The 26,322-nt window shown below is 50.1% G+C and overlaps 1 protein-coding gene across 1 annotated transcript; it reads left to right on the plus strand.

Moving 5' to 3' along the window:
• Positions 1-1,723: 1,723 nt before the first annotated feature.
• Positions 1,724-5,429, plus strand: LOC100501277 (uncharacterized). The gene is made up of 3 exons (NM_001366923.2): positions 1,724-3,480; positions 4,831-4,980; positions 5,086-5,429. Exons 1-3 carry the CDS (start codon positions 2,386-2,388, stop codon positions 5,146-5,148), a joined length of 1,308 nt encoding a protein of 435 aa, NP_001353852.1. The 5' UTR covers positions 1,724-2,385; the 3' UTR covers positions 5,149-5,429.
• The last annotated feature ends 20,893 nt before the right edge of the window (positions 5,430-26,322 follow it).

Here is a 26,322-nt window from a genome sequence, read left to right on the forward strand (position 1 = left end):
CAAACCTAACTAAAATGCTACTTTAGCTTGTGACAAAATTAAAATTATTGAGCCGCCCTAGGACGGCACGGCACGGGGAGCTGTGGCCTGTGGCGGCTACGGGACTACGGAGTGGGGCTAGTTTGGGCCTGGTCGATGCCGTGATGAGCCTCCGGATGGGCTTTCCACGGCAGCTAGCTGTAGCAGCAGCAAGGAAGGGAAGTACAACCGGGCCCAAGACCAGACGGCCTGTCACGAGAGTAGTTAGTAATAAATCGCCGTCACAAAATCCACCACACCACGATTTCTATTCAATCTTTTTGTTTCTTTTTTGGTTGGTTTGCGTTGTAGGAAGATTCACCACTCCATCTTTGCCTTGTCCTTCCCGTGGACTGGAGCCTGGAGTGGAGTCGGAGATAGAGATGGCAATGGGTACCCGCTACCCGAAACCTGGTGAGTTTTTACTCTATTAGGGTATAAGTTTGGGTTAATTTCTGTACCCATAGATTTGTTAATGGGTTCAAATGAAAACCCAACTGGTACGTGGGCATGAGTTTGTTCTTCCACTACTCATACCCGCAAACCCATGGGTTTTTAAAACCCGCCTTAAAATCATCATTCCTTATAAATATGTCTCATAATATTATTAATTGAATATGTTCTAATTGAAATAAACTTAATGTAACAAATATTAAGCTAAAATTAGTTATCACTTGTTCCTTTTATCCTAGCTTATTAATGTATTGATTGTTATTTACATGATAAATTATTTTTTATGTTGATGTTAGTGGGTATGGGAAATCCGTTAGGTACCCAAAACCCGCATGGGTATGAGTTTGGGCAAAATTTTATATCCGTCATAGGTATGAATTTTTTAGCGGGCATATTTTTTCTTCACGGGTATGGATTTGTGCAAGTAATACCGAGCGGATTTTTACATGTTGCCATCTCTAGTCGGAGACGAGCACACGCAGCAGGTGATGGTGTGTAGTGCGCCCGTGACAGTAGCAGACGACCACTCTACCAGGCACCAGCAGCACGACGGTAGCTACTAACGAGGGGCGAGGGGCACTGTCAGAAGTCTCTCTCGGGCCTCGACCTCTTCTTTTCGTCCTCCCCTGGTCTCTGCGCGGGTCACACGTGAGTTGGACCAGTAGGGGGGGGGGGGGGGGGGGGGGCGCGGCGGTCACGCCTGACGCGCGCTAGGAGTAGTTCTAGCTGGATCGAGCTCTGCTCACGCACTCACACGTGTACCTCGGAGCAGCCATAGCTCGCAACGTGCCAAAGGCGAGAGCTCCCGATCACCACACCGCACAGCGGCACAGGTGAGAGGAAATGCGAAGCAAAGCGATGGGACGGGGAACTCCGGGAGCTGGTAGGGAGGGAGGGTTTGTGCGGGGCCCACCGGAATGGTGACGAGTGCGTTGCGGGTGGGGAAATGGGACAGTGACATCACCTCGTCGTCTCTTCCTCTGGGCGCCGGCTGGCCCGCCGGCCGCCGCACCTCCTGTTCTTGTTCGCTCCACCTCCGCCAAAAAAGAAAAAGAAAAAGGCCAAACGTGGGTCCTCCTCCCTCCCTTCGCTAAAACCTCATTCGTCATCTTGGGCGAATCCAAGCGCTAGGTCTCGCTTGCTTGCTCCCTCCCGGTCCCTGATCGAGTCGGAGACGGCTCTCTGCTTCCTCCGCCCGATGCTCGGTTCACTTCACTCCAACCAAGTCGAACCACGCCTCCGCTGTCCGCCCGTCCACGCTGCCTCTCTCTGCCTGCCCTCCTCTCCTTCCTCCACTCCTTGCCGAAACTGCCACGAGCACCTCCTGAGCCCAAGCTCGTTTACTTTCCAAGTTTGGTGCGGTGCTCGCAGCTCGCTGGTGCTGCTGACGCGGCCGCCGCCTTGATTAGCGACAAGCCACACCCGCTGTTCCTGGCTTCCTGCTCGGGCCGGCCGCTTTGATTATTCGTCTCTTTTTCTTTCTCGGCGATCGCCTTTTTCCCGAGATTGCATTTTTTTTATTTTGTCGGCGGTACGGCACTTTGGCTCCTTCCGCGAGGCCGCCGGCCGTGCAGATGCAGCAGCAGCAGCAGAAGCTGGTGGTGGCGTCGTGAACAAGAAATTCCTCCGGTTCCACGCGGTCCCCTCCCCTCGCTTTGGCCCCATTTATTTTCTTCCTTTTCCGCTGGTTTTCTGGTGGGGGGCGGGGGGTTTTGCGCTGGTTGTTCCGGTTGGGTTTAGGACGCCAACCAGCTGGTTTTCCCCACCCCGCTTGCGCTTCCATCCGTGAGCTCATCCGCCCAGCTGGAAAACAAGAATCCTCATGAGTTCTAGAAGGGAAGTCGCGATCTCTGGGTGAGGTGTCCGTTTCCTCCCGTTGCTGGATCCGCTGACTGACCGATCGGCAGAGCCGCCATGGCGTCGTCGTGCATCCCGGCCGGCGGCATCCGGCTGCCGGACCTGGAGATGGTCAAGGCCGCGCCGCCGGCGCACTCCGCGGCGTCCTCCACGCTCTCGGAGGCGTCCAGCGCGTCCGCAGTCTCCTCGTCGGCCACCTCGTCATCGGTGGCGTCGCTGTCGCTCAAGCGCCCGCGCACGCCGCGGAAGCGGTCCAGCCAGACGTACAACGAGGCGGCGGCACTGCTCGCGTCCATGTACCCCTCCGTCTTCCCCGTCGCCAGGGGCGGCGCCGCGCCGCGCCGCCTCCTCGGCCTCGCCTCCGCGCTCGCCGACGACTCGTCCTGCTCCGACCTCCTCCCGCCGTTCCCAGTCCCCGGCGGCCACGCCGCCTTCCTCCTCCGCGACCTGACGCCGCGGATCCCCGCCGCCGAAAGCTGCCCGTCGCCCGCTGCCGTCAGCAGCGTCTTCAGCGAGTTCCGCGACCCGGCGCCGTCTCCTGCGACCCCTGACGACGCTGCGGCGGCGCCTGACGAGCGCAGGGATCTTGGCTTCGACGATGACGACGGTTTCGACGCCGATTCTATTCTGTGCGGCGTCGACCAGAGCGCGGCCGAGGGCATCGATGGCATCATGGGTAAGCTCTCTATGGAAAACAACGGGGCGTCCGTATCAGGCTCAAGCGTTGACTCCAACATGCCCGGATCCAAGATGCACCCCTACCTCAGGAACCTTATGGTGCTCGGGCTCAGCTTCCGGCAGGATCAGAATATCATCATCAATCAAGCGCTGAAGCGGCATAGTGTCGATCCTGAATGGTGGATGTGCCCTGCCATACCTGTGAAAGACATTACCCCGGCACCACCGCCTTCAGTGGCAATGGCCAAGGTGACAGACAAGAAGAAGACTAAGAAGAAGTCACTGGGGACAATATACGAGGAGGGGAGTCCTGAGCCTGCCAATGGCGATGACGATGGAGCTTTGGCACTGCCAGAGACAGGATTGGGGCTTAGCTTGAATACTGACGGGGTGCTCAAGGCGTGGTGTGGCAGAGGCTCTGCGTTTGCTGATGGCAATGGGCCTGACTTGCCATTGTCCCCTGCTCATGTGGTAGTAAGTATTTCCAGCTTATCTAAAGATATAAAAGATCTTACATTTCCAGTTAAAAATTAAAGATGGCTAGAGCTCTTAGAACCCTGAGTTATACCTGCCATTAGTTCATATCGTCTGGTAAGTAGAATCTGTTTCACTTCAGTAAAAGTACAGATCGTCTGTTGTTTTATATCAGCAGTGATCAGAAAATCTTGGCATGCATTACTTTGTTTCAGTCCCTTCGCATTTCTTGTCAATGGCAGATTTCTCCCAGAAGAAAATCTGTGTCTGAAATTTGCTAATATGAAATAGTACAGTATGCCCACCAGTACTTGACTTTACTGGCTCAATGGGCCAGGCAGAAGGAAATTCCAAATGGTTGTTTTCTTCGAGTTGAATCATTATAACAAACTTAGCCCTCATTATGCTGTATCTGCAATTTTTGAATTCAATTGAAGTAAAAGGAAATATCTTAGTTTGGTCCTAATTGCTTTGGACAAAAAAAACTTCAAACCATTGTAATTCACAGGTCCTACATTGGAGGCCTGTGCCTTAAACTGAAATTGTGAAGTAAATGCTTATTTGCGTATTTCTGGATTCTGAAGCTGATCGCCAGAAACAGAAACCGAATAAAGGATTATTAAAAGCAACAACGATCAGGAAAAGGAAAATCCAGAGTGAAGAAGCTGGTATCGTTTCTTCAGCATTAAAACTTAAGACGCAGGCCTTATGATCCCTGCTGGAAACAAACGCTCATCCAGCAACTATCTTTCAGATTTCTATACTTCGTTCGTGGAAGTCCCCTTATTTAAGTAACTTATGTCAAATGGCTGAGCTTTCCCTTACAGTTGCCCAGTTATCCTAACCATTTTAACGAGCCATAGATAGCCAGTAACCACTTCAGCACAGAAGACATGCAGGTACCCCAAGGCATGTATGCATATGCTCAGTTCAATTGTTGGTAGAGTGGTTGGGCTCAATTTGGCTGTGCAAAAGCTAGCGCAATGAACCCCAGCCAACCTGGCCTTTCTGCTTTTGAATAGCAAGTATATTGGAGCGGCTGTGCTTTTGGAAAGAAACCCATTCGTTAAAGCTTTTGTTGGCTCTCCTGACATAGACATGTTAATGATCAATTGCCCCGCATTTTGCAAAAAACTGTCTCATTGTGCTAAAACTGGCTCGTTTGGTAAGACATGTTAATGATCAATTGCCTATCCCCAACTTGCTGTTGTACACTGTACATGAACCTGGTTTTCTTTCAAACATATATATGTTTTTTTGTTTTTGAGAAACTTCTTGCATATAAAGCTACACTTTTACTGAAGAGACGAGACATGCTTCTCACTGGCAAGTGTGGAACTTCCATCGCAGGTTAAACATGAAGACAATGATCTCTTCCCAAAGAATGGTACCGGCGCTGTTATCAGGGAAGGCAACATTCTGAAGATGCAGCGCAAGCAGAAGCCATGCACTCCCCTCCCCTCCAACAAGCAGAGTCGGTACTACCGGCCTCGGGTCAAGGTATGCGCCAGAACCCGACTCCTTGAGGCGATGTTCCCCGCAGGGGCAAGAGTCTCTGAAGCTGCCTGTCTGTCTGTCTGTGTGTGTTCTCGCTTTCTTTCGCAGGGGAGGTTTGTCAGCAAGGCTTGTTTCCTCCAGCGACAGCAAGCGTTAGAGAAGGAGAGCTAGAGAAAGATGGATCCTGCTCCAAGGCGCATTTCTGGGGCTCTCTTGGAGAAGCAGCAGAGCTTCTCCGTTTTCATCTCTGCGGCGGTACAGTGCGGCAGATGTAGAGATGCCTGTAGAGTGGTGCTTGTGAACCTCAATTCTCAGTTTCTTCTATCCATTCCAGGTTCCCATATTGTGGAGGGTTCGAACGTGCCTAAAGTGAAGACAGAAAACAACAACAGACTCCTAGTTCACACACAATACGTTTTCAGAGCCCAGGTCACGTACCCAGCACTCGAAAAGAAAAAAAACAGTAACCTCCAGCTTCGTTCGTCTTCCCGCTGACCACCACCCATCAGCTGGTTCTCATCACCTTGTTTGTCTGCGCTGTCACCATCGACATGTTGCTGCAAGTAGAAGCTATTAGAGCATTTCCAACTGACTTACAAAAATGACCTATGATTTAAAAATAAGTATATTTTATTTCTATATTATTAAAGCGGAACGGAAATGGCTTCGATGGATCTATCCACGTCGCTCTAAAAAAACGTGGTCGTCCGATCGTGGATCATCGGTTCATTTCTTCACACCCGCGGGACTCGCGTGTTGCACTTCTACATTCTCTCGCAGACGTCCTCCTCCTTGCTCTCTCTGCCTTGTGACCTCTTGATTCTTCTCGAAATGTCGTTCTCCTAGTTTTCTTTGCCTTATGTCTCTCGTTGGCTATAACAATGTCGTATCTACTGTCCTCTTCGCCTTCCCTCCGAGCGTCATCTTCGCCGCCCTCCCCTTCTACCTCCTTACCAGCGTCGTGTCTACGGTCCTCCGCCCTCCCCCTCGGCCTCCACGTTGTCTCCGTAGCTCGGACCGCCTCGTCACCGTCGTTACGCCCGTTTCTGCCCGTCTGATGCCGCATCGTAGAAATTGTTGGAGAGGTGCTCTAGGAAGTCCCCTGAGAAGATGCGGCTGTCGTAGCCCACGGAGTGCGACAACGCCACCTCCGCTCGGAGAAGGAAGAGGAACGACACCTGGCTACGACTGGGGCTCTTGAGCTTGCGGACCCAGTGTCCTTCCAAGCGTGGCCGCCGCCGTCCTGATCCCGTCTCACGGCTGCAGCTCCTGCGCACCACCTCTGGATGCCCAGGCCGCCAACACCACAGACATGGTAAGGACGTTGTGGCCCAGATGTGAAGCCAGATTCACTACGTACAGTGGTTACAAGGCCTAGTTGGTGTTGCTAGCTGCTGCAAAAAAGTTCATCTCATCTCTCTCGGCTATTAATATAAGGAAATTAATCTTAATAGAGATAAATATAATTAGTAGAAACTTCTACATATATCTTTTGTGCATCCAAATATTTTATTTGGAAAGATCGTTTCACAAACTTCTCTATGATTTGTTTTTTTGGAGTTTTTGTAAGTTCAGAGATATTTTCTATGGTTTAATGTCCGTATTTTTCTACTAAAAAAAGAAGAGCCAACTTCAAAACAGAGCATTCAGGTAATTTTGTGGTTTTGGCGAGTCGACGTTGAAAGTTTTTTTCCCGTTGTGCAAAGTAATATGATTAGTTCAATTACTCAAATAGTTTAGCAAGTAAGAACAAAGAAGCTTCATGAATGTATTTGTGCTAGGATGAAAAGTGTCTCACACGTTGGTTGAGTTCTGATCTCCATTTCCCTGCTGGTAGAATGTGATGTCAAGTATTTGCTTCTTAACATGGATAATTATCTTCTCTCTGCTTCCTTTGCAGGCAGAAGAAGGTTTGTTGAAGCACCCTAAATTGTTTTCCTGGTGATATTCTAGCGCTACGTTTTCCAACACGCCTTTGTTTCTTACATTTTTCTTTTTTCAAGGCTTACGTGTTGCTTCGAAAATCAGTTCTAAGAAGGCCACCAAGGAGAACAAACCTGATAAGGGAATATGAATAAACATTGGCCTTTATTTCAAGACACTAAGGTAAGCTATTGAATGTCAGTATTTCTTTTCTTATCCAGCAAAGTAGTTGATGTCTGATAGATTATTAGCCCATATGAATCTATGGAGAATCAAAAGGATAAGATAGTTGTGTGCTTTAGTGCCCATGAACGTTGACATGTGGCCATTTTTTCTAGCCAATGATTATTTGCTTTCTGTGGACTTCATTAAGCAGTTGCTAAGGATGTCGGTGTTTTGGATCCGACCGCGCACCCGGGGTTGCCCCTCAAGGTGCTTTTTGGAGTAGGATGGTGTTACCGACTGTAGCTCGATGGTTCGTGCTAGTTGCACGAGAAACAGTAGACAATTGTGTACAGGTTCGGGCCGCTTTGAGATGCGTAACACCCTACGTCCTGGCGTGAGTACTTTATGTGGTGGGTTACAAGGAGGTTCTCTAGTATTGGAAACATAGAGAGCCGGTGTGGATGGCTAAGTAGAATGAGGTCGATCGTCTTGAAGGGGTGCCCCCTAGGCCTTATATACTCGATCGTGGGGCATTACATGTGGATATGATAATAACGAGTGCCTAAATAATAGTGAACTGACTGAGTCTATCTTCCTATAATTCAGCCGACCCATCCTCGCTCAGTTCCGATGTACGTGGCCCCTGCGCGGGAAGGTCGGGTCACTGTTGTGATCACCGCTCGAATTCATCGGACCGTCTGGGCTTGCGTCGATCCGACCTTGTGTCGATCCGCTTTATCAGACGTTCCTCCCCAGGCCCACGAAGGGATAACCTTGCGGATTATTGGGCCCACGGGCCCCTTGCGAGACATCTTGTCCTTCTGGTGGACCCGGGGGATATCCGTCCCCCACAAGCCCCCGATCTTTGGGTTGATTTTGAAATAACCGGCCCAAAGATCCTAGGTCCAGCTTGCAGTCTTTGATTTTAACAAGAAATGCCTTGGAAATAAGCATGCCGGGTCACTATTTCTGAACTCTGAGTGATCCGATAAAAACGATCTTTTACTGTCTTCTTCTGCTATTATTCCTCAAAATTTGGTGTTCTATCTCAGGTTCATGCTTCAGATGTCAGCATTTTGCACTGTAGGACTTTGAAGTTCATTGGGTGCATCGAAGGTGCACCCAATGGGTGTAGCCCCCGAGCTTCGAGTGGATTTTTGCTGATAATCCACTCGAAGGTCCTCATTTCAAGTCTTCTCAGAAATCACTTTTATCTTCCACTTGTGCTTTTTTAGAGGTCAGCCTTGCCTTAGTTTTGCCGTATGCTTTAGAGGTCAGCATTTTGTCTTTTGGGGATGATCATTCATTGGGTGCACCGCAGGTGCACCCAATGGGTGTAGCCCCCGAGCTTTGAGTGGATTTTTGAAAATAATCCACTCGAAGGTCTTCGTTTCCTGCTGTTTTTCAGAAATCATCCTTTTCTTTTGTCGAATGCCTTAGAGATCAGCATTATATCATTAACGTTATGCTTTAGAGGCCAGCATACATTTTTGTCTTTGAAGCCGAGTACGCGATCTGCCCATATCTTGCTAGGTCTGGCAATTTATTTGATCTGCGACTGATTGGATGTTCGATAGATGGCCTTTGGCTAGTCTTCATATCACTTCGTGCTTCAATGCTTCTGTCGATTAGACTTGTACCTCATCGGCTATATTTGGCTTTACTCTGATATCTGTTGATATCCTCCTTCTGTCTTGAGGTATTCATTGCGTATACTGTATGGATGTGATTGCTTGGGAAAATCTATTGAAAATTCCTGGACGTCCCCCCCAATGGGTGTAGGCAAGGGACGGCTTGGTGCACTGAGCGTTTAGCAAACTGCTTCTGAGTAGTAACTTGATGTGACCATGGGTGTAATCATATCGCCCATGCAGTTGACTGAAGTCCCAATGGGTGTCGTGTTACGTGGAACGGCGTCAGCCGCCTGACGTGTCTCCAGACGGTTTGAATTGCACATTGAATTTTTGCGACTGTTCGGTGGCCGTGGTAGGAGGTGAGTGGTTGCCTTCTTCTTCTATAAATAGTGTTCTTGCTTCTCCGGCATTTTCACATCTCTTACCGCTGCTCGCTGTTTACTTTCTTCTCTTTCCTTCTACTCCACCACGGGCAAGAGCAAGAAGGGTGGTAGTTCTTCGCATCACTCCGGCGACAAACGGAATCGTGAGCCGACTCCTCCCTCGGAGGACTTCAGCGACTCGGAGTACTCGGAAGAGGAGTTCTCCTCCGAGTCCGAGGGCTCACCGGTCCATGCCTCTCCCCCGGCGTCGTCTGATGACTCAGACAACTCCCAGGGGCTCGCCGCAGAGGTGTGGACCTACATCCGGGCCGTCGAGCGCGCCGGGCTCGAGGGCTTGGATGAGTCGGAGTACTCCTCGGACGAGGAGAACTCCTCGGACTCGTCCGAGGAGGGCAGCGGCGGCAATGGCGGTGACGACGACGACGACGGAGGCGATGGTGACGGTGGCGAAGGCGACGACAAGGGCGGTGACGGCGGCGGCAAAGGTGGCAGCGGCGACGGCGGCGATGGCAACAAGGGCAGCAGCAGGGGAAGCAACAAGGGCAGCAGCAAGGGCAGCAACAAGGCCAGTGGCTAGACACCACTGGTTTTAAATGTTAGTATAGATTAGTAGTAGAAGTAGTATTAGTAAAATAACGTAGTAGTAGTTAGTAGTATAGTGTAGTGAAATATGATGTAGTAATGGGGAGGACATCAACTCATAATGAGTTGATTTGTAAGTTCGGTAGTGCTTCCCTTTTATAATGAAGAATGATTTCGCGCCATTCTGTGTGCACCATTTTGCCTTCATGTCGATCGTCGATCGTATTAATGCTTACTGCAGATGTTGTTTTTGAATGTAATGCTTGAGTAGCGACTTAGAATCGTTGAGTCGCGCTTCAGACTGACTTATTCGTGATGTCCGCGCTTTAGTGGTAGTGGCCGAGTCCTTTGGAGTCACGTTGCCGCTTTAGGAGCGTCAGCCGAGTGATTATTGGCGATGTCGGCGCTTTTTAGAAGTGATAGCCGAGCGATAGCGAGCCACGTCGGCGTTTTAGAAATAACCGAGTGGTTACTGGTGATGTCGGTGTTTTAGAGGTAACAGCCGAATCCTGGAGCCACGTCACTGCTTTAGGAATAACAGGCGAGTGACTGCTGGCGACGTCGGCGTTTTAGAAGTAACAACCGAGTTAAATTGGGTCGCGTCGGCCGCTTTGGAAATAGTGGCCAAGTGAAGTCTGGTAACGTCAGCGTTTTTAGAAATAACAGCTGAGTTAAATTGGGTTGTGTCGGCCGTTTTGGAAAAACGGCCGAGTGATAACATGGCACGCCAGTGTTTTAGAAATAACAGCTGGGTGATGACTGGGCGCTTTTTAGAAATGGCGTCTGGCACGGGAAAACCCCATATGTACTGCACTGTCGCACGCCTCTGCATTCTGTGCTCTAGTTTTGCTTTTCTGCATCTAGGCCTTCTCTACTCTCTTGCAATATTGCCTCCGCTCTGCTCGCCAGCAAGGTTGAGATGGCGCCCAAGCGGAAAGCCCAGAGTTTGTCTATCGCAATCATTCCTCCTATCGATCCCAACAGTCAGTTGACTTTCGCAGGTAACCACATGTCTGTCGTCTCTGAATCCGACCTTTTCCATCTCGTATCCATCGGAGTTCTTCCTCCGAAGGAGCTCTGTTCTTGGCGGATCTGCCGTGGGGTCACTGTTCCGACAGAAGACACCCACAAATCCGTCATTTACGTTCCTTTTCTCATCCGCGGCCTTGCTCTTCCCATTTCTCCTTTCTTCCGCGGTCTCCTTGATTTCTATCACTTGAATCTGACCCATCTGAATCCCAATTCCATTATGCAAGTTTCCGTTTTTGTTCATTTGTGCGAAGCTTTCCTTGGTATTCTGTCACACTTCGGCCTATAGAAGTACTTGTAGCACTGTCGGCCTAGGATGGCCGGAGGGCAGCACCAGCTTGTGGGGGGCACGAGTTTGGAGATGCGCCGTGGGAGGAAGACCGACTACCTCGACATCCCACTCAAGGATAGCATCAAAGGATGGCGCCTGGAATAGTTTATCATGGAGAATCATGGGAATTCCCTCCCCCCACGGTCAGGGAGACAGCCAGATGTTCGCACTCCGAGCTGGACCGAATCCCCCATAGACCTGGAGGTGGCTGAGGCAGGGACTCTGCTTGCTGAGGTTGGATTGTTAAAAGAGAGGGGTCTGATTGCAGAAGCTGTGGTCGCCGATTTCATTTTCAAGAACATTCAGCCACTAAAAGACAGAGCATACCCAGCTTATCTGTATCGAGGCCTCGTTGATTCGACCCGGGTCACCAACAGAAGAATTCCTGCTGTGGATTTGGTCATCCGGCTCGAGATGATACTCAGAGGCAAGGTGTCGAACATCGGTGCTCCTGTTGCATACTCAGCCTGGAATCTGCCTCCTTCCAAGGCTTTTACCAGTTTTGTGTCAAATCCTCGTGCTGGTGATAGCGGTTTGGGCCTTAGAGTGCGACCCTCTCCCGAAGAGGTTAGTGCTTTGGTTGCCTCACTTGGTGAAATCCCTGACGACGAGAGGCAGGTTCATTTCGAGGTACCTTTGAATTCAAGTGATGCAGAGATAAGTGCCATGCTGGATATGTTGGCTGAAGATTCCTCTGATGCAGCCCCTACTGAAACTCTGGCTGTAGCACCCATCCCAGAGGCTGGCAAAGCTTTGGATATTTAGAGGTCTGATAGTGTTCGACCGAAGCGTCCTTGCCGAGCCACTCAACCAACTTCTCCTGCTAAGGGGAAGAAAAAGAAAAGGAGACGTCTTCGCCGAGTGTCATGCTTGGATCAGGATGTCGGTCCTTCTGCTCCTGCTGCTGAGGAAGTGCCAGTGCCAGTTTTTGCTGAAGCTGATCCCAATGGGTGTGACCCGACTGATGCTGATCCCAATGGGTGTGACCTTGATGATGCTGAACCCAATGGGTGTAATCTGGCCACAGCTGATCCCAATGGGTGTACCGTCCGCATTATTGATGAAGATGAGGAAGAGGAGAATGAAGTCCCTCTAATTCGGAAGAACAGCCGACGCTACATAGCTAGCGGGGAAAGTAGTGGTGTTCCTTCTCCAGCTTTGTCTGCCCTCATTGGTCTGCGAGAATTGTCTCTGGCAAACTTTGATTAGACTCTTGAAGACATGGTCCCAGAAGATCTATTGTCAGAGCCGGCAGATGGTGGAATGATGGAAGTTTGCGCTGATGTGCCTGATGCCGGGTTGGAGTTATCTCGAGCAGCGTCCCGTGCCTCATCGACCTTGGAGCGCGGTCTTAAGGGTCAGGAGGCTGGTCTGGATTGTTCTGCTCCCATGGAAGTGGGTGAAGGTCCTTCAGCCTTAGAGGTGGCTGTTACAGAGAGCTCGGCCCTCAAGGATGGCGCTAGCGCTTACCCAGCCCCCGAGGGTGTCGCCGGGGATGATCCGGCTTGGATGGGTAGCGCGAGCTATGACCCAGCCCCCGAGGGTGTCCGAGTTGGTTCTCCCTCTCACACTTCCATGGATGTTCACGTAGGGTCTTCTCCTCCGCATTCTGGTTGCATGGCAGCAGCTCAAGCTTTGGGTCAGGAAGTCGCCTTAGAGGCCGGCGCTCCTGATGACAGAGTTTTGATTTCTGCTGTTGACACTGACTTGGTCGCCACTGATGCATTGCGAGTTGCTCTGGGTGTTGATCCTTCATCGAGCCATCAACTGATTTCCCACGACTTGGGAGTTCCTTCGTTCTTCTCCAACCTCTAGGTAATTTGGTTTTTCCTGATCTGGCTGTACCCCGGGTGTGATATTGTTCTTACACTCATTTGTTTTTAATGTCAGGCATTGGTTGATGAAATGGCTGGTCAGCTAAGGTCGTAGGGTGCTTCTGTCCCGGAAAGAGCTCTATCTCTGACGCATTGGAATCCAGTGCTGCTTCAGCGGCGGGTATCTGATTTGGAGATGGCAAATACTGGTTAGTGCCCTTTGTTTCTTCTTTGGCTACTTGATTAATCTGCTTTTTAGCTGAACACCCTTGCTTGACTATTTCTTGACAGATATGGCTCGGCGGTACTCTGATCTTGAAGAAAAATATTCTCAAGGTCAGACTGAACTGGCCCGGGTTTCTGCTTCTCTGAATGATGCTAACACGCTGAACTCCACTCTCCATGCTCAGCTCGACTCTGAAAAGGTGACTAGTGAATTAAGCTTTACTTGGCTTTGTCTGCTGTGTTCTTAGTGCTTGCTTGACGTTGGAGAAACTGATTCTTGTCTGCAGGAGGAAAAACGTGCTCTTGCCACTTCTCGCGACAACCTTGACAAGCTATATCGCGACGCCAGCAACTCGTTGACCATCTTGGAGAGGAGTCATCGCTTCACCATGGAAGATTTGGATAATCATCATTATAAGCTGCAAGAGTCCTTGGATGATATGATTCGCCTCAGGCAATTGGTGTCGAACAAGGATACTATCATCAAGGATCTGCGTGCTTCCAAGAAATCAGTCGTCCAGGAGCTAGAAACTGCTCGGTTGGCTGTCAAGGCTGCTGGAGAGACTTCTGCTACTCTGAGGGCCTAGCGCGACAAAGCTATGGACAAAGCTATGGACAAAGCTATGGACAAAGCTATTCGCGCGGGGCGGATCCTGATGAGGAGACCCGACGTGGTTGTTCCTGATGACATAGTGGCTGACGTGAATGCCGCTCCAGATTCTTCGAGTTGCATTTCTTCGTCGGTCGCTCCTAAGAAGAACATTACCAAGTAGAAACACTGAACGTTTTGTATACGTGGTTAGTGTGCTCGGATGTTCCGTCAGAAAACATTTTTCAGTACTGAATGTCGTTATTGTTTTTCCGTTGTTAGAATACAACCGTATCTATAACCGCATAAGTAAATGCAGTATGATGGTTTTGAAATGTCTTCGTATTTCGCGGGGCATAGAGGTCGCCCTAAGATGAGTAATTGCAAATGTGCTCGTGTTGGATTAAGTAGACGCGAGTGTACTGTGCCGATTTAAGTCATTACTGACTTAAACCGACTGCTCCGTTAGTAGGGTATAGTGGTCACCCCGAGTTAAGTAAGCGTGAGCATGTCGCACCGCCTTAAGTCATTACCGACTTAAGCCGATTGCTCCGTTAGTAGGGTATAGTGGTCACTCCGAGTTAAGTAAGCGTGAGCATGTCGCACCACCTTAAGTCATTGCCGACTTAAGCTGATTGCTTCGTTAGTAGGGTATAGTGGTCACCCCGAGTTAAGTAAGCGTGAGCATGTCGCACCGCTTTAAGTCATTCTCGACTTAAGTCGATTGCTCCGTTAGTAGGGTATAGTGGTCACCCCGAGGTAAGTAAGCGTGAGCATGTCGCACCGCCTTAAGTCATTGCCGACTTAAGCCGATTGCTCCGTTAGTAGGGTATAGTGGTCACCTCGAGTTAAGTAAGCATGCAGGTTGACAGTGGACAATTTGAGTGCCTTTGAAGTCTTTTTATTGATGATATATTCCCTAGTTTACAGAATACATTGTCGTCCCAATAGCTTTTGAGATATAGCTAGGGGTAAAACTTCCTGAGATGTTCTATGTTCCATGAGTTCCCAATTTCCGTGCTGTCCATTTGAGTGAGACGATATGATTCAGGTCGAGTGACTTCTGCTACTATGAATGGTCCTTCCCATAATAGCGACAGTTTATGCCGTCCCTCCCCCGTTAGAATTCGGCGCAGGACGAGGTCTCCCACTGCAAAGGATCGATGCCATATGACCTTGTCATGATAGCGCCTCAGAGTTTGCTGATATCGGGCCGACTGAATCACCGTATTCATTTGTTCTTCTTCTAGTACATCGACATCCTCCAGCCTAGTAGCCTCAGCTTCTGCTATGTTTTCAAAGATTAACCTTGGTGCCCCAAACTTGAGATCAGCAGGTAGCACTACTTCCAAACCATAGACCATAAAGAAAGGTGTGTTTCCATGCAGGGCTCGACTATGTTGAGTTCTCAGGCTCCAAACAATATACGACAGCTCTCTGATCCACTTTCCTGCGAACTTTTCATTCTTGTCAAAGACTTTCTTTCTGAGCGCTTCCAATATCATCCCGTTGGCTCTTTCTACCTGCCCGTTGGCTCTTGGGTGCGCCACCGAGGCATATTTGATCTGAATGCTCTTTTGCTCGCAGAAATCGAAGAACTCTGAACTTGTGAAGTTGGATCCCAGGTCGGTTATGATGCTATTCTGTATTCCAAACCTGAATATTATGTCTTGTATGAATTCCACTGCCTTAGCTGAAGTTAGAGAAGCAATGGGTTTGAACTCTATCCATTTAGTGAATTTGTCGATAGCAACCAGTACATGAGTGTATCCTCCTTGAGCTTTCTTGAAAGGTCCAATCATATCCAATCCCCAGCATGCGAACGACCAAGTTACAGGTATGATTTGCAGTTGCTGCGCTGGTAGATGTTGCTGTTTTGACAAGTACTGGCAGGCTTTGCACCTCTGGACTAACTCGGCTGCATCACTCTTTGCTGTTGGCCAGTAGAAACCCGACCTGAAGACCTTCCCAACCAGGGTCCTGGATGCTGCGTGTATCCCCCATTGCCCAGCATGAACCTCTTCTAGCAGTTGCTTTCCGGTGGCTGAGAGAATGCATTTCATGAGGACTCCTGATGCGCCCCTTCTGTATAGCGTTTCCCCAATGAGAGTATAATGAGCTAACTGCCTTGCAATTCGTTCTGCTGCATTTTTGTCATCTGGTTCCTCCTCATTTTTTATGTACTTGATGATCGGCTCCCTCCAGTCATCAGAATTTGACTCTGGTTGGCTCAGAGCATTGCATTCCTCCACCCGATCTAGTGAAATGCTCGGATGCAGTATTTCTTGTACGAAAACTCCAGGTGGGACCTGAGTCCGACTGGATCCGAGCTTGGACAATGTATCAGCTGCCGTGTTGCGATCTCTCTCCACATGATGAAATTCCCGTCCTTCAAATTTGTCTTCTAGTTTCCGGACAGCAGTGCAGTATTTTCCCATGGAATCATTCGAGCAATCCCATTCTTTGTTTATCTGACTTATGACCACCAGAGAATCTCCATATACCATCAGTCTCTTGATGCCCAGTGATATGGCAATGTTCAGTCCATGGACCAGAGCTTCATATTCTGCTGCATTGTTGGACGCAGGGAATAACAGTTGAAGAGCATATTTGAGTTGTTCACCTCTAGGCGCGATAAAGAGGATCCCTGCACCTGCTCCCTGCAGCTTTAACAATCCATCAAAATACATTTGCCATACTTCTGCGGTTTCTGGGTTATCCGGCACCTGTTGCTCGGTCCACTCTGATACGAAGTCAACCAGTGCTTGAATTTTGATGGCAGTGCGAGGTCGAAATTCAATGTCATGAGATCCCAGTTCACAAGCCCACTTGGCTATTCTTCCGATGGCTTCTTTATTGTGAGGAATATCCCCTATCGAAAATCCAGTGACTACTATGGCTTTGTGGTCGTCGAAGTAGTGACGGAGCTTGCGTGCAGTTAGAAGTACTGCATATAATAGCTTCTGAACTTGAGGGTATTTCTTCTTCGAGGGACCCAGAACTTCACTGATGAAATAGACAGGATGATGTACTAGGTATGCATGTCCTTCTTCTGCTCGCTCGACTACCAACGCGATGCTCACCACGTGAGTCGTGCAAGAGATGTATAATAGTAGATCTTCAGCCGGTTGAGTCGGCGTGGTTCGGCGCGGCGGTTTTAGTACTGGTGGTGTTGTCAAGAATTTTTTCAGCGCATCTAGAGCTTCCTGTGCTTCTGAAGTCCACTGGAATTTGTCTACCTTCTTGAGCAACTTATAGAACGGTAAGCCTTTCTCTCCTAGCCTTGATATGAATCTGCTCAGAGCTGCCATACATCTGGTAAGTCTTTGTACTTTCTTCTGTGATCGTGGTGCTTCCATCCTCATGATAGCCTCGATCTTTTCTGGATTGGCTTCGATTCCTCGGTGGCTGACAATAAACCCGAGCAACTTTCCTGCTGGTACTCTGAAGACGCATTTTTCGGGATTAAGCTTCCATCGGTATTGCCGTAGACTGTTGAAGACCAGCTGTAAATCTTCAATGAAATTTTCTGAATTCTCTGTCTTGATCACCACATCATCCACATAAGCTTCCACACGCTTGCCCCAGTGGTCGGCTAAGCATGTCTGAATAGCCCTCTGATAAGTCGCTCTAGCGTTTTTGAGACCGAACGACATGGAGGTATAGCAGAAGGCTTCGAATGGGGTGATGAATGCTGTTTTTTCCTCGTCTTCTTTTGCCAAGCTAATCTGATGATACCCAGAGTAGCAATCCAAGAAAGACAACACAGAACATCCGGCGGTTGAGTCTACCACCTGGTCTATTCTAGGAAGTCCGAAGGGATCCTTCGGGCAGTGTTTGTTGAGATCTGTATAGTCGACGCACATGCGCCAATCCACTTTATTCTTTTTGAGTACAAGAACGGGATTAGCTAACCACTCAGGATGTAACACCTCTCTAATGAATCCGGCCATGACCAAGCGAGCCAGCTCAGCATGGATGGCTTCTCCCTTGTCGGGCGTGAAGCGACGTAATTTTTGTCGGATCGACCTTGCTTGGGGGTAGACCTTCAATTTGTGCTCGGCCAGTTCTCTCAGGACTCCCGGCATATCCACAGGTTGCCACGCGAATACGTCTCGGTTGTCTTGCAAAAACTGGACGAGCGCGCCTTCCTATTTATCTTCCAGGCTGGAACTGACGATATCAGTCTTGCGCTCGTTGGCGAACCCAAGATTGATTCTCTTGGTTTCTTCAGTCGGTCGTATAGAGGTCATGGCTTGAGCTTCATTCGCAGGTACCGCGAGGTCTTCCTCAGGCTTTGAGTTCGCCTGCACGGAAGAAGTCGCCGATGGTTTGGTGGTGAGGGCCGCCTGAATGGCCACTCGGAAACATTCTGCGGCGCCTTGGAAGTCAGCGTACACAGTTATGATCCCTTGTGGTCCTGGCATCTTCAATATCATGTATGTATAATGTGGAATGGCCATGAACTTCGCCAATCCAGGCCTCCCGATGATGGCGTTGTATCTGCAGTCGAAGTTTGCCACCTCGAACCTCAGGAACTCGGTCCTGTAGTTTTCTGGAGTTCCGAAGGTGACCGGCATGTAGATGTGGCCCAGCGAATATTCTCCTTCAGTCGGCACGATGCCGAAGAAGGGTGTGTCCGACTCGTGGAGCTCTTTGAGGGGAACTCCCAAGCCTTGGAGCGTCCGGGGGAAGGTGACGTTGATGCTGCTTCCCCCGTCCACTAACACCTTCTTTACCCTGCTCTCTCGAATCACCGGATCGACGAGGAGCGGGTACTTGCCTAGGTGGTCGAAGTTGAGCCATTGATCTGCCCGGGTGAAGGTGATCGGATGCTCAGACCATCAGTACGGGGTGGGAGGACTGGTAGCCGCCACCAATATCTAACGATCGTTGAGCTTTTGTTGTCCCTTGCTTTCTTGCGACCCGTGTCCGCTGAAGATGACGTTGACTTCTCTGTCAACGCGCGGGAAGGCTCCACCTCCTCCCTCCTCCTGTTGCTGGGGTTGTCGCGGTTCTCCTGGTCCTCCTCGCGGCGGGGGAGGAGGTAGAGGTTGGAAGGGTCGGCCGTTCCCCACGGAGTGCTTGATGTCTCTGCAATTCCGGAGGGTGTGGCACATGTCCTTGTGGTACGGGCATTGGGCGTCGAGGATGTCGTCCAGCATGCGTTCGCCTCCGCGAGGTCCTCCTCGGGCGCGAGAGGCGAGCGGTCCGGCGGCGTGGACCTCTTCACGAGGCCTCTTCTCCCAGCGTTTGTCGGGTTGCTGGTTCGTGTCGTGTCGCGGTGCTGTCGGTGTAGGCTTTGCTCCTCCGATGAGGTCTAGAGCTCGTTCATCGGTGGTGATGTAGAGGTCAGCTTCCCGGAATAGCTGCTCCGAAGTGGTCGGCGCCTTTTGTAGTATGGCTCAGACGAAGGCCGAGTTATTGGATCCTCGGTAGAAGTCCTCAATCACTGCTGCTTCTGCGACCTCGGGGATACGATTTCTCATGGTCTGGAATCTTTTGAGGTACGATCGGAGAGTTTCGCCCCCCTGACGCTTGATGGATTTGAGGTCCCATGGTTGCGCTGGTTTGTCGGAGAGGGATTGGAAGTTGGCGGTGAAGCGCCGACTGAAGTCGCTCCAATCGTCGATGTAGCGTCGGGGTAGGTGTCGCAGCCATTGCAGCGCGTCTTGACCAAAGACAATAGGCAAGTACGCGGTCATCACATCCTCGGTTGCCCCTGCGGCTCGGGCAGCGGTGGTGTATACGGCTAGCCAGCCTCTCGGATCCTGCTTAGGTTCATATTTGTCGACGTTGGAGACCTTGAAGTTAGGGGGCCATTGAATGGCCCTGAGGCGTGGAGTAAGCGCCAATACTCCACAGCTGTCTTCTTGTCGTTGGTGATGATGTCTTTCCCGGGGAGGGGAGTGGTTGTCGTGGTGCCTCGACCGTCCCCGGGTGGTGCCACCAGTTGAAGCCGTGGCCGACTCGGTCCTGGTGGTCTGACTCCATGCTGGGATGTCGTGATCCCGATCGTACTCTTCCCGGCGACGAATCTCGTTCTCGTGTCGTCGTTCGCGCGAAGCGTTGATGGAGCTCCGCGCATCCCGCCGACTGTTGATGGCGTGTCGTAGATCGTTCGACGGATGAGCGAGGGGTAGAAGGTGGTTGGCTGCTTGAGTGAACAGCCGCCGATAGCCCTCGGCGTCGGGAGTCCGGGCGAGGCCATCAGCTATCCGAGCCAACACTCCGCCGACTTCACTCGGCGTGTTCATGGCTCGGGCGAAGTCGGGGTTCAGGTTGCGTTCGAAGAGTGGATTTTCTCGATGTTGCCTTGTTTCCTGCTCGGCCTGTTCTTGAGCCTACCGACGGTCACGTCATCGAGAGTTCCTTCTTTCTCTGAGGACCCGTTCTTCTGGAGTTTCTCCCACTTCTGAGACCTCGTCTCGCGATACGGGCTACGCCGGATCTCGTTCTCCGGCCTCATGATGTCGCCGAATATTTTGGCATCGGTTCCTCCGTCGGCGAGATTCCCGATGAAGAGGTTCTTCTCCTAGTGCAGTTGGTTCATCGTTGGAGATAGGATTCGATTCCACTCTTCCCCCGATGAAGAGGACGTCGGGGTAGAACAGGGCAGCTGTCACGACGATCTTCTTTCTGTCCTCCTTTGAGGACGGAGGCACAGAAAGAGCAGCTTGACGACCCTTGGCCTCATTTGCTTCTTTCCTCCTTGTGATCCGTGTCCATTTTTCCGTCGGAAAGGTGGACAACGGTGTTCTCTGGGTTGACGGACCCTCGGCTCCTAGCTTGCTGAAGGTGATCTTTTCTCGGAGCGTTGGAGGTTGCGCTTTTCCCTGCTTTGCTCTGATTTTCTCGGAGATCTTTGAGGAAGATTTTCTCTCCAGTGGATCCGCGATGCGGTGCAGAGTTCCCTCTTCATCTGCTACGGATGAAATAGTCCCGAAGCAGAACACGGACCCGGGGTGGAGGATGATCTTGTGCTGGAAGGTGACGACCATTGAGCTAGCTTGGATCGATGACACACCCCCTACCTGGCGTGCCAGCTGTCGGTGTTTTGGGTCCGACCGCGCACCCGGGGTTGCCCCTCAAGGTGCTTTTTGGAGTAGGACGGTGTTACCGACTGTAGCTCTGAAAGGGAATTAGGCTTCCACCTCTTTCCTAAATGATTTTGGTGGTTGAATTGCCCAACACAAATAATTGGACTAACTAGTTTGCTCTAGTCTATAAGTTCTACAGGTGCCAAAGGTTCACAATAAGCCAATAAAAAGACCAAGGAAAGGGTTCAATCAAGAGAGCAAAGGATTTCCCGGAAGGTACCCTGGTCTGGCGCACCGGACTGTCCGGTGCACCAGGGAACTCTATGTCCAACTCTTCACCTTCGGGAATTTTCAGAGGAGCTTCGCTATAATTCACCGGACTGTCCGGTGCACCACCGGATAGTGTCCGGTGCTCCAAGGGAGAGCAACTCTGAACTCGCCAGCTTCAGGAATCCGCTCCGCTATAATTCACCGGACTGTCCGTTGAGTCACCGGACTGTCCGGTGTGACAGCGGGGCAACGGCTACTTCGAGCGCAACGGTCATCTGCAACGCATTAAATGCGCGCCAGCGCGCGCAGAGGAGCAGAGCACGCGCGAGTGGCACACCGGACAGCCTACAGGGCCTGTCCGGTGCACCACCGGACAGCCAAGCGGGCCCACAAGACAGAACTCCAACGGTCGAACCCCAACGGTCTGCTGACGTGGCTGGGACACCGGACAGTGTCCGGTGGCGCACCGGACTGTCCGGTGCGCCATGCGACTGCAGCCTTCTAACGACCACTTTGTGGTGGTTGGGGCTATAAATACCCCAACCACCCCACATTCAAGGCATCCAAGTTTTCCACCTTCTAACTACTTACAAGAGCTCTAGCATTCAATTCTAGACACACCCAAGTGATCAAATCCTCTCCAAATTCCACACAAAGCTTTAGTGTTTAGTGAGAGAGATTTGTTGTGTTCTTTTGAGCTCTTGCGCTTGGATTGCTTCCTTCTTTCATTCTTTCTTGCGAACAACTCAATTGTAATCGAGGCAAGAGACACCAATTGTGTGGTGGTCCTTGTGGGGAAAGTTTGTTCCCGATTGATTAAGAAGAGAAGCTCACTCGGTCTAAGTGACCGTTTGAGAGAGGGAAATGGTTGAAAGAGGCCCGGTCTTTGTGACCACCTCAACGGGGAGTAGGTTTGAGAGAACCGAACCTCGGTAAAACAAATCCTTGTGTCTCATTTCTTTATTTGCTTGCGATTTGTTTACCGACGAACATAGCCGACAGTGATTTTTGGACGAACTTAGAGAAGTAAGTTCGACGGCCCCGATTTCTGGATTTTCTTTCTTTCGCTAATTATTACTGGTCAGAAGTCAAGCAAATTTGTATGCATCTTCATGGTCTTCTCATGATTCATAAGAAATGCACAAGTTCCTTGGCTGCTACAAATGAAAATAAATATTCCTCTACTAGTAAAAGCATGTGTATATACCAAAAATACTCGTCCATTTTATTGACGGCATATCTATCTGATAGTTTATATGAGAAGACCTAAAATTCAGATTTGATAATATTATGGTGTTGCTTATGATAGACAAGACAATGCTGCGAACGTAATATGGCAGGGCCATGTGTGAGAAAGGTTGGCACATAGATGAATGATGGATCGTCTTGTGTTTTAAACATGGGTAAAAGATGGATTATTACCCATTGCTACTTATAAGATATATTTTTCTCTATTATATAACGAAATATCTACAAAATTGCAAGCCAATATATACGGATTTAGAAAACTGGCTATGTTATTTCCTTCGAACCACAGGCTATCTAGCTTAGAACATCACTCAGGTTTCTATGCACAACGTCTAATAATGAAATCTGGTAGCATGCTTCTCAAAGGGTAAGTAGGTTCCATACGTACGTGACTTCAAGATGTCTAATGCTGATGAAATGTTTTCTTGAACTAGTTGCTTCGCGTGCTCACGGAACATCTCAGCAGCAATCTGCAAGAAATTTAGAATGTCACTTAAAAACAAAAATTGTGTTCTAGCATTACCTCTTCCAATAGACTTGAGTCTGCAGCGTGATGGGCTAGCTGGCGGCGGCGCGGTGGGCGGCGCGGGTGCTGCTGGCGGCGGGCTGGAGGCGGGCGCGGTGCTGCGCGGGGGCGGTGGGCGCGCGAGCGGAAAAGAAAGCTGGTGAAAAGAGACTCGCGGTGCAGGATGGGATTTAGGTATTTTGGCTTAAGTTCGACGGTTTCGAGTTGGCCCACGAACTTAATTTAAGAACGTGGGTACCCACGTTTCTAATAGGCTAAGTTCGACGGTTTTGGCTAGGGCCCACGAACTTAATTTAAGAACATGAGTACCCACGTTCTTAAAAAAACCCATGAACTTAACTGATGTAAGAATGTCGGTACCCACGTTCTTAACAAAACTCACGAACATTTATCAATTTCTTGTAGTTCATACCTTCATCCATATTTAGGATCGATTTCACCATGTCCCATGAACAATGCAATTAAATAGGGCGAGTTTATTGTGTGCATATACTACAAAATAGTTGAACATGTGTCCACGAGGCTTACATTTAGAATGTAATTTAATTTGAAAAACTTTGCTCAGATTTGCAACATGCATATAGAGAATAAATCTGTTTTTTGAGATGATAAAATTACTCGATTCACTTATTTAACTGTTCAGTTTGAATTGAAAACTAATACTTTTAAAAAATTGCATCAAAGCATCTTATGTGTATACAATATACATGCTGATCAAATTTAATTGGTAGGCATGGCGTAGTCTTCCATATTCCCATCCACTAGATACATAGGTAAGTCTTATATAACAATACATTTAGCTTGTATATGTTACTAAAGTTACATAGTTGGCTCATCTTAATACCACAATAAAGAGATATTGGAGTCCATCCTTCGTTCATAAATGTTCTGATAGAAACAAAAATCGAAAACAATTGTACTTCTACTTTAAACTAGCGAAATGATTTTACACTTCTTATCGAAGTCTTGCATATTCGCATGTGCTACAGAATACAAAGATAAGTTTGATATAACAATATATTTAATTTCTATATGTTGCTAGAGTTACATAGTTGCCTCATCACAATATCAAAATATAAAATATATTAGACTCCATTCTCCCTTGAAACAGGTTTTGAAATAAAAAAATAGAGAACAATTGTACTTCTACTCTAAATTAGCGAAATGATTTTAGAGTCCCTATCCGCTTAATCACAGGAGGATGAACAATATAGAAGTAAGCTTTTGCCACCTAAGAAGTATGTGTTATAAAAGATTATTCCAAAAAATAGTTCCTTTTTTATAACTATAGACTGTAATTCATATTGATAGCACAAAACATTGATCTTCCTATCTTGTTTGTATACATGTAGCTGTTTTGTACTTCACTTCTGGAGCAGCAATGAAACTGTTCGCTCAAACTACTTTGCACCCAGCTGTTGTTTCTTGAAAAGATAAATGTTAGAAGCTGTAGCAGCTGCTTTTATGTACATATTCATACAACCCCTAACGAAATCTAATTAACTTTTGATATAGACTACTCAAAGGCTACTTAGGGACTAAAAATGCTACTTTTGATATAAACTAAAACAGAGTTTTTGTTTCTATATTTGATAATTTATGGATTAAAATGGAATAAAGCAGAGGGACCAAATATTAGTCCTAGAAATCAAACACTCCCTTATTATGTATTAGCATCTACGAATTGCTGTAAGTAGTATTGTCGGGGACCATAATTAGGGGTACCCTCAAGGCTCCTAATTCTCAGCTGGTAACCCCCATCAGCATAAAGCTGCAAAGGCCTGATGGGTGCGATTAAGTCAGGGATCAGTCCATTCGAGGGACTCGATCACGCCTCGCCCGAGCCTAGCCTCGGACAAGGGCAGCCGACCCTGGAGGATCTCCGTCTCGCCTGAGGCCCCCCTCCAGCGGCGAACATATTTCCGGCTCACCCGAGGCCCTGTCTTCGCCAAGAAGCAACCCTGACCAAATCGCCGCACCGACCGACCAAATCGCAGGAGCATTTAATGCAAAGGTGGCCTGACACCTTTATCCTGACGCGCGCCCTTCAGCCGACAGAGCCGAAGTGACCGCCGTCACTTCGCCGCTCCACTGACCGGCCTGACAAAAAGACAGCGCCGCCTGCGCCGCTCCGACTGCGGTGCCACTTGACAGAGTGAGGCTGACAGGCAGTCAGGCCCGACCGCAGGCACCAGAGGAAGCTCCGCTCCGCCCGACCCAGGGCTCGGACTCGGGCTAAGCCCCGGAAGACGGCGAACTCCGCTCCGCCCGACCCAGGGCTCGGACTCGGGCTAAGCCCCGGAAGACGGCGAACTCCGCTCCGCCCGACCCAGGGCTCAGACTTGGGCTAAGTCCCAGAAGACGACGAACTCCGCTCCGCCCGACCCAGGGCTCGGACTCGGGCTAAGTCCCGGAAGACGACGAACTCCGCTCCGCCCGACCCAGGGCTCGGACTCAGGCTAAGCCCCGGAAGACGGCGAACTCCGCTCCGCCCGACCCAGGGCTCGGACTCGGGCTAAGTCCCCGAAGACGACGAACTCCGCTCCGCCCGACCCAGGGCTCGGACTCGGGCTAAGTCCCAGAAGACGACGAACTCCGCTCCGCCCGACCCCAGGGCTCGGACTCCACCCTGGCCTCAGCCGACGGTCTCTGCCTCGCCCGAACCAGGGGTTCGGACTCGACCTCAGCCACGGAAGACAGACTCGACCTCGGCTTCGGAGGAGCTTCCACATCACCCAACCTAGGGCGCAGACCAGCCACGTCAACGGGAGGCGCCATCATCACCCTACCCCGAGCTGACTCGGGCCACGGGGAACAAGACCGGCGTCCCATCTGGCTCGCTCCGCCAGATAGGCAATGATGGCGCCCCGCATACTCTGTGACGACGGTAGCTCTCAGCCCCCTTACGGAAGCAAGAGGACGTCAGCAAGGAGTCAACAGCTCCGACAGCTGTCCCTCCGCCAGGCTCCAGCACTCCTCCGACGGCCACGACATCACACCAGCTGGGTGCCAAAATCTCTCCGGCTGCCACAACGGCATGTACTTAGGGCGCTAGCTCTCCTCCGCTAGACGCGTAGCACTCTGCTACACCCCCCATTGTACACCTGGATCCTCTCCTTACGCCTATAAAAGGAAGGACCAGGGCCCTCTTAGAGAGGGTTGGCCACACGGGGACGAGGACGAGACAGGCGCTCGCTTGAAGCCGCTCGCTCCCTCTCCCGCGTGGACGCTTGTAACCCCCTACTGCAAGCGCACCCAACCTAGGCGCGGGACGAACACGAAGGCCGCGGGATTTCCACCTCTCTCACGCCCATCTCCAGCCACCTCACTTCCCCCCTTCGCGCTCGGCCTCGCATCGACCCATCTGGGCTGGGGCACGCGGCGACATTCACTCGTCGGCTTAGGGACCCCTGGTCTCGAAACGCCGACAGTTAGCGCGCCAGGTAGGGGCCTGCTGCGTGTTGACGAACAGCTTCCCGTCAAGCTCCAGATGGGTAGTCTCAGGCAACCTCTCCAACCCGGGACGGTACTCCGTTTCGGGAGTATTGAGTTCATGTCCCTCGACGGCAGCTACGACATGATACTC

Source organism: Zea mays, chromosome 5, assembly GCF_902167145.1.
Source record: "Zea mays cultivar B73 chromosome 5, Zm-B73-REFERENCE-NAM-5.0, whole genome shotgun sequence".
Lineage (NCBI taxonomy): Eukaryota > Viridiplantae > Streptophyta > Magnoliopsida > Poales > Poaceae > Zea > Zea mays.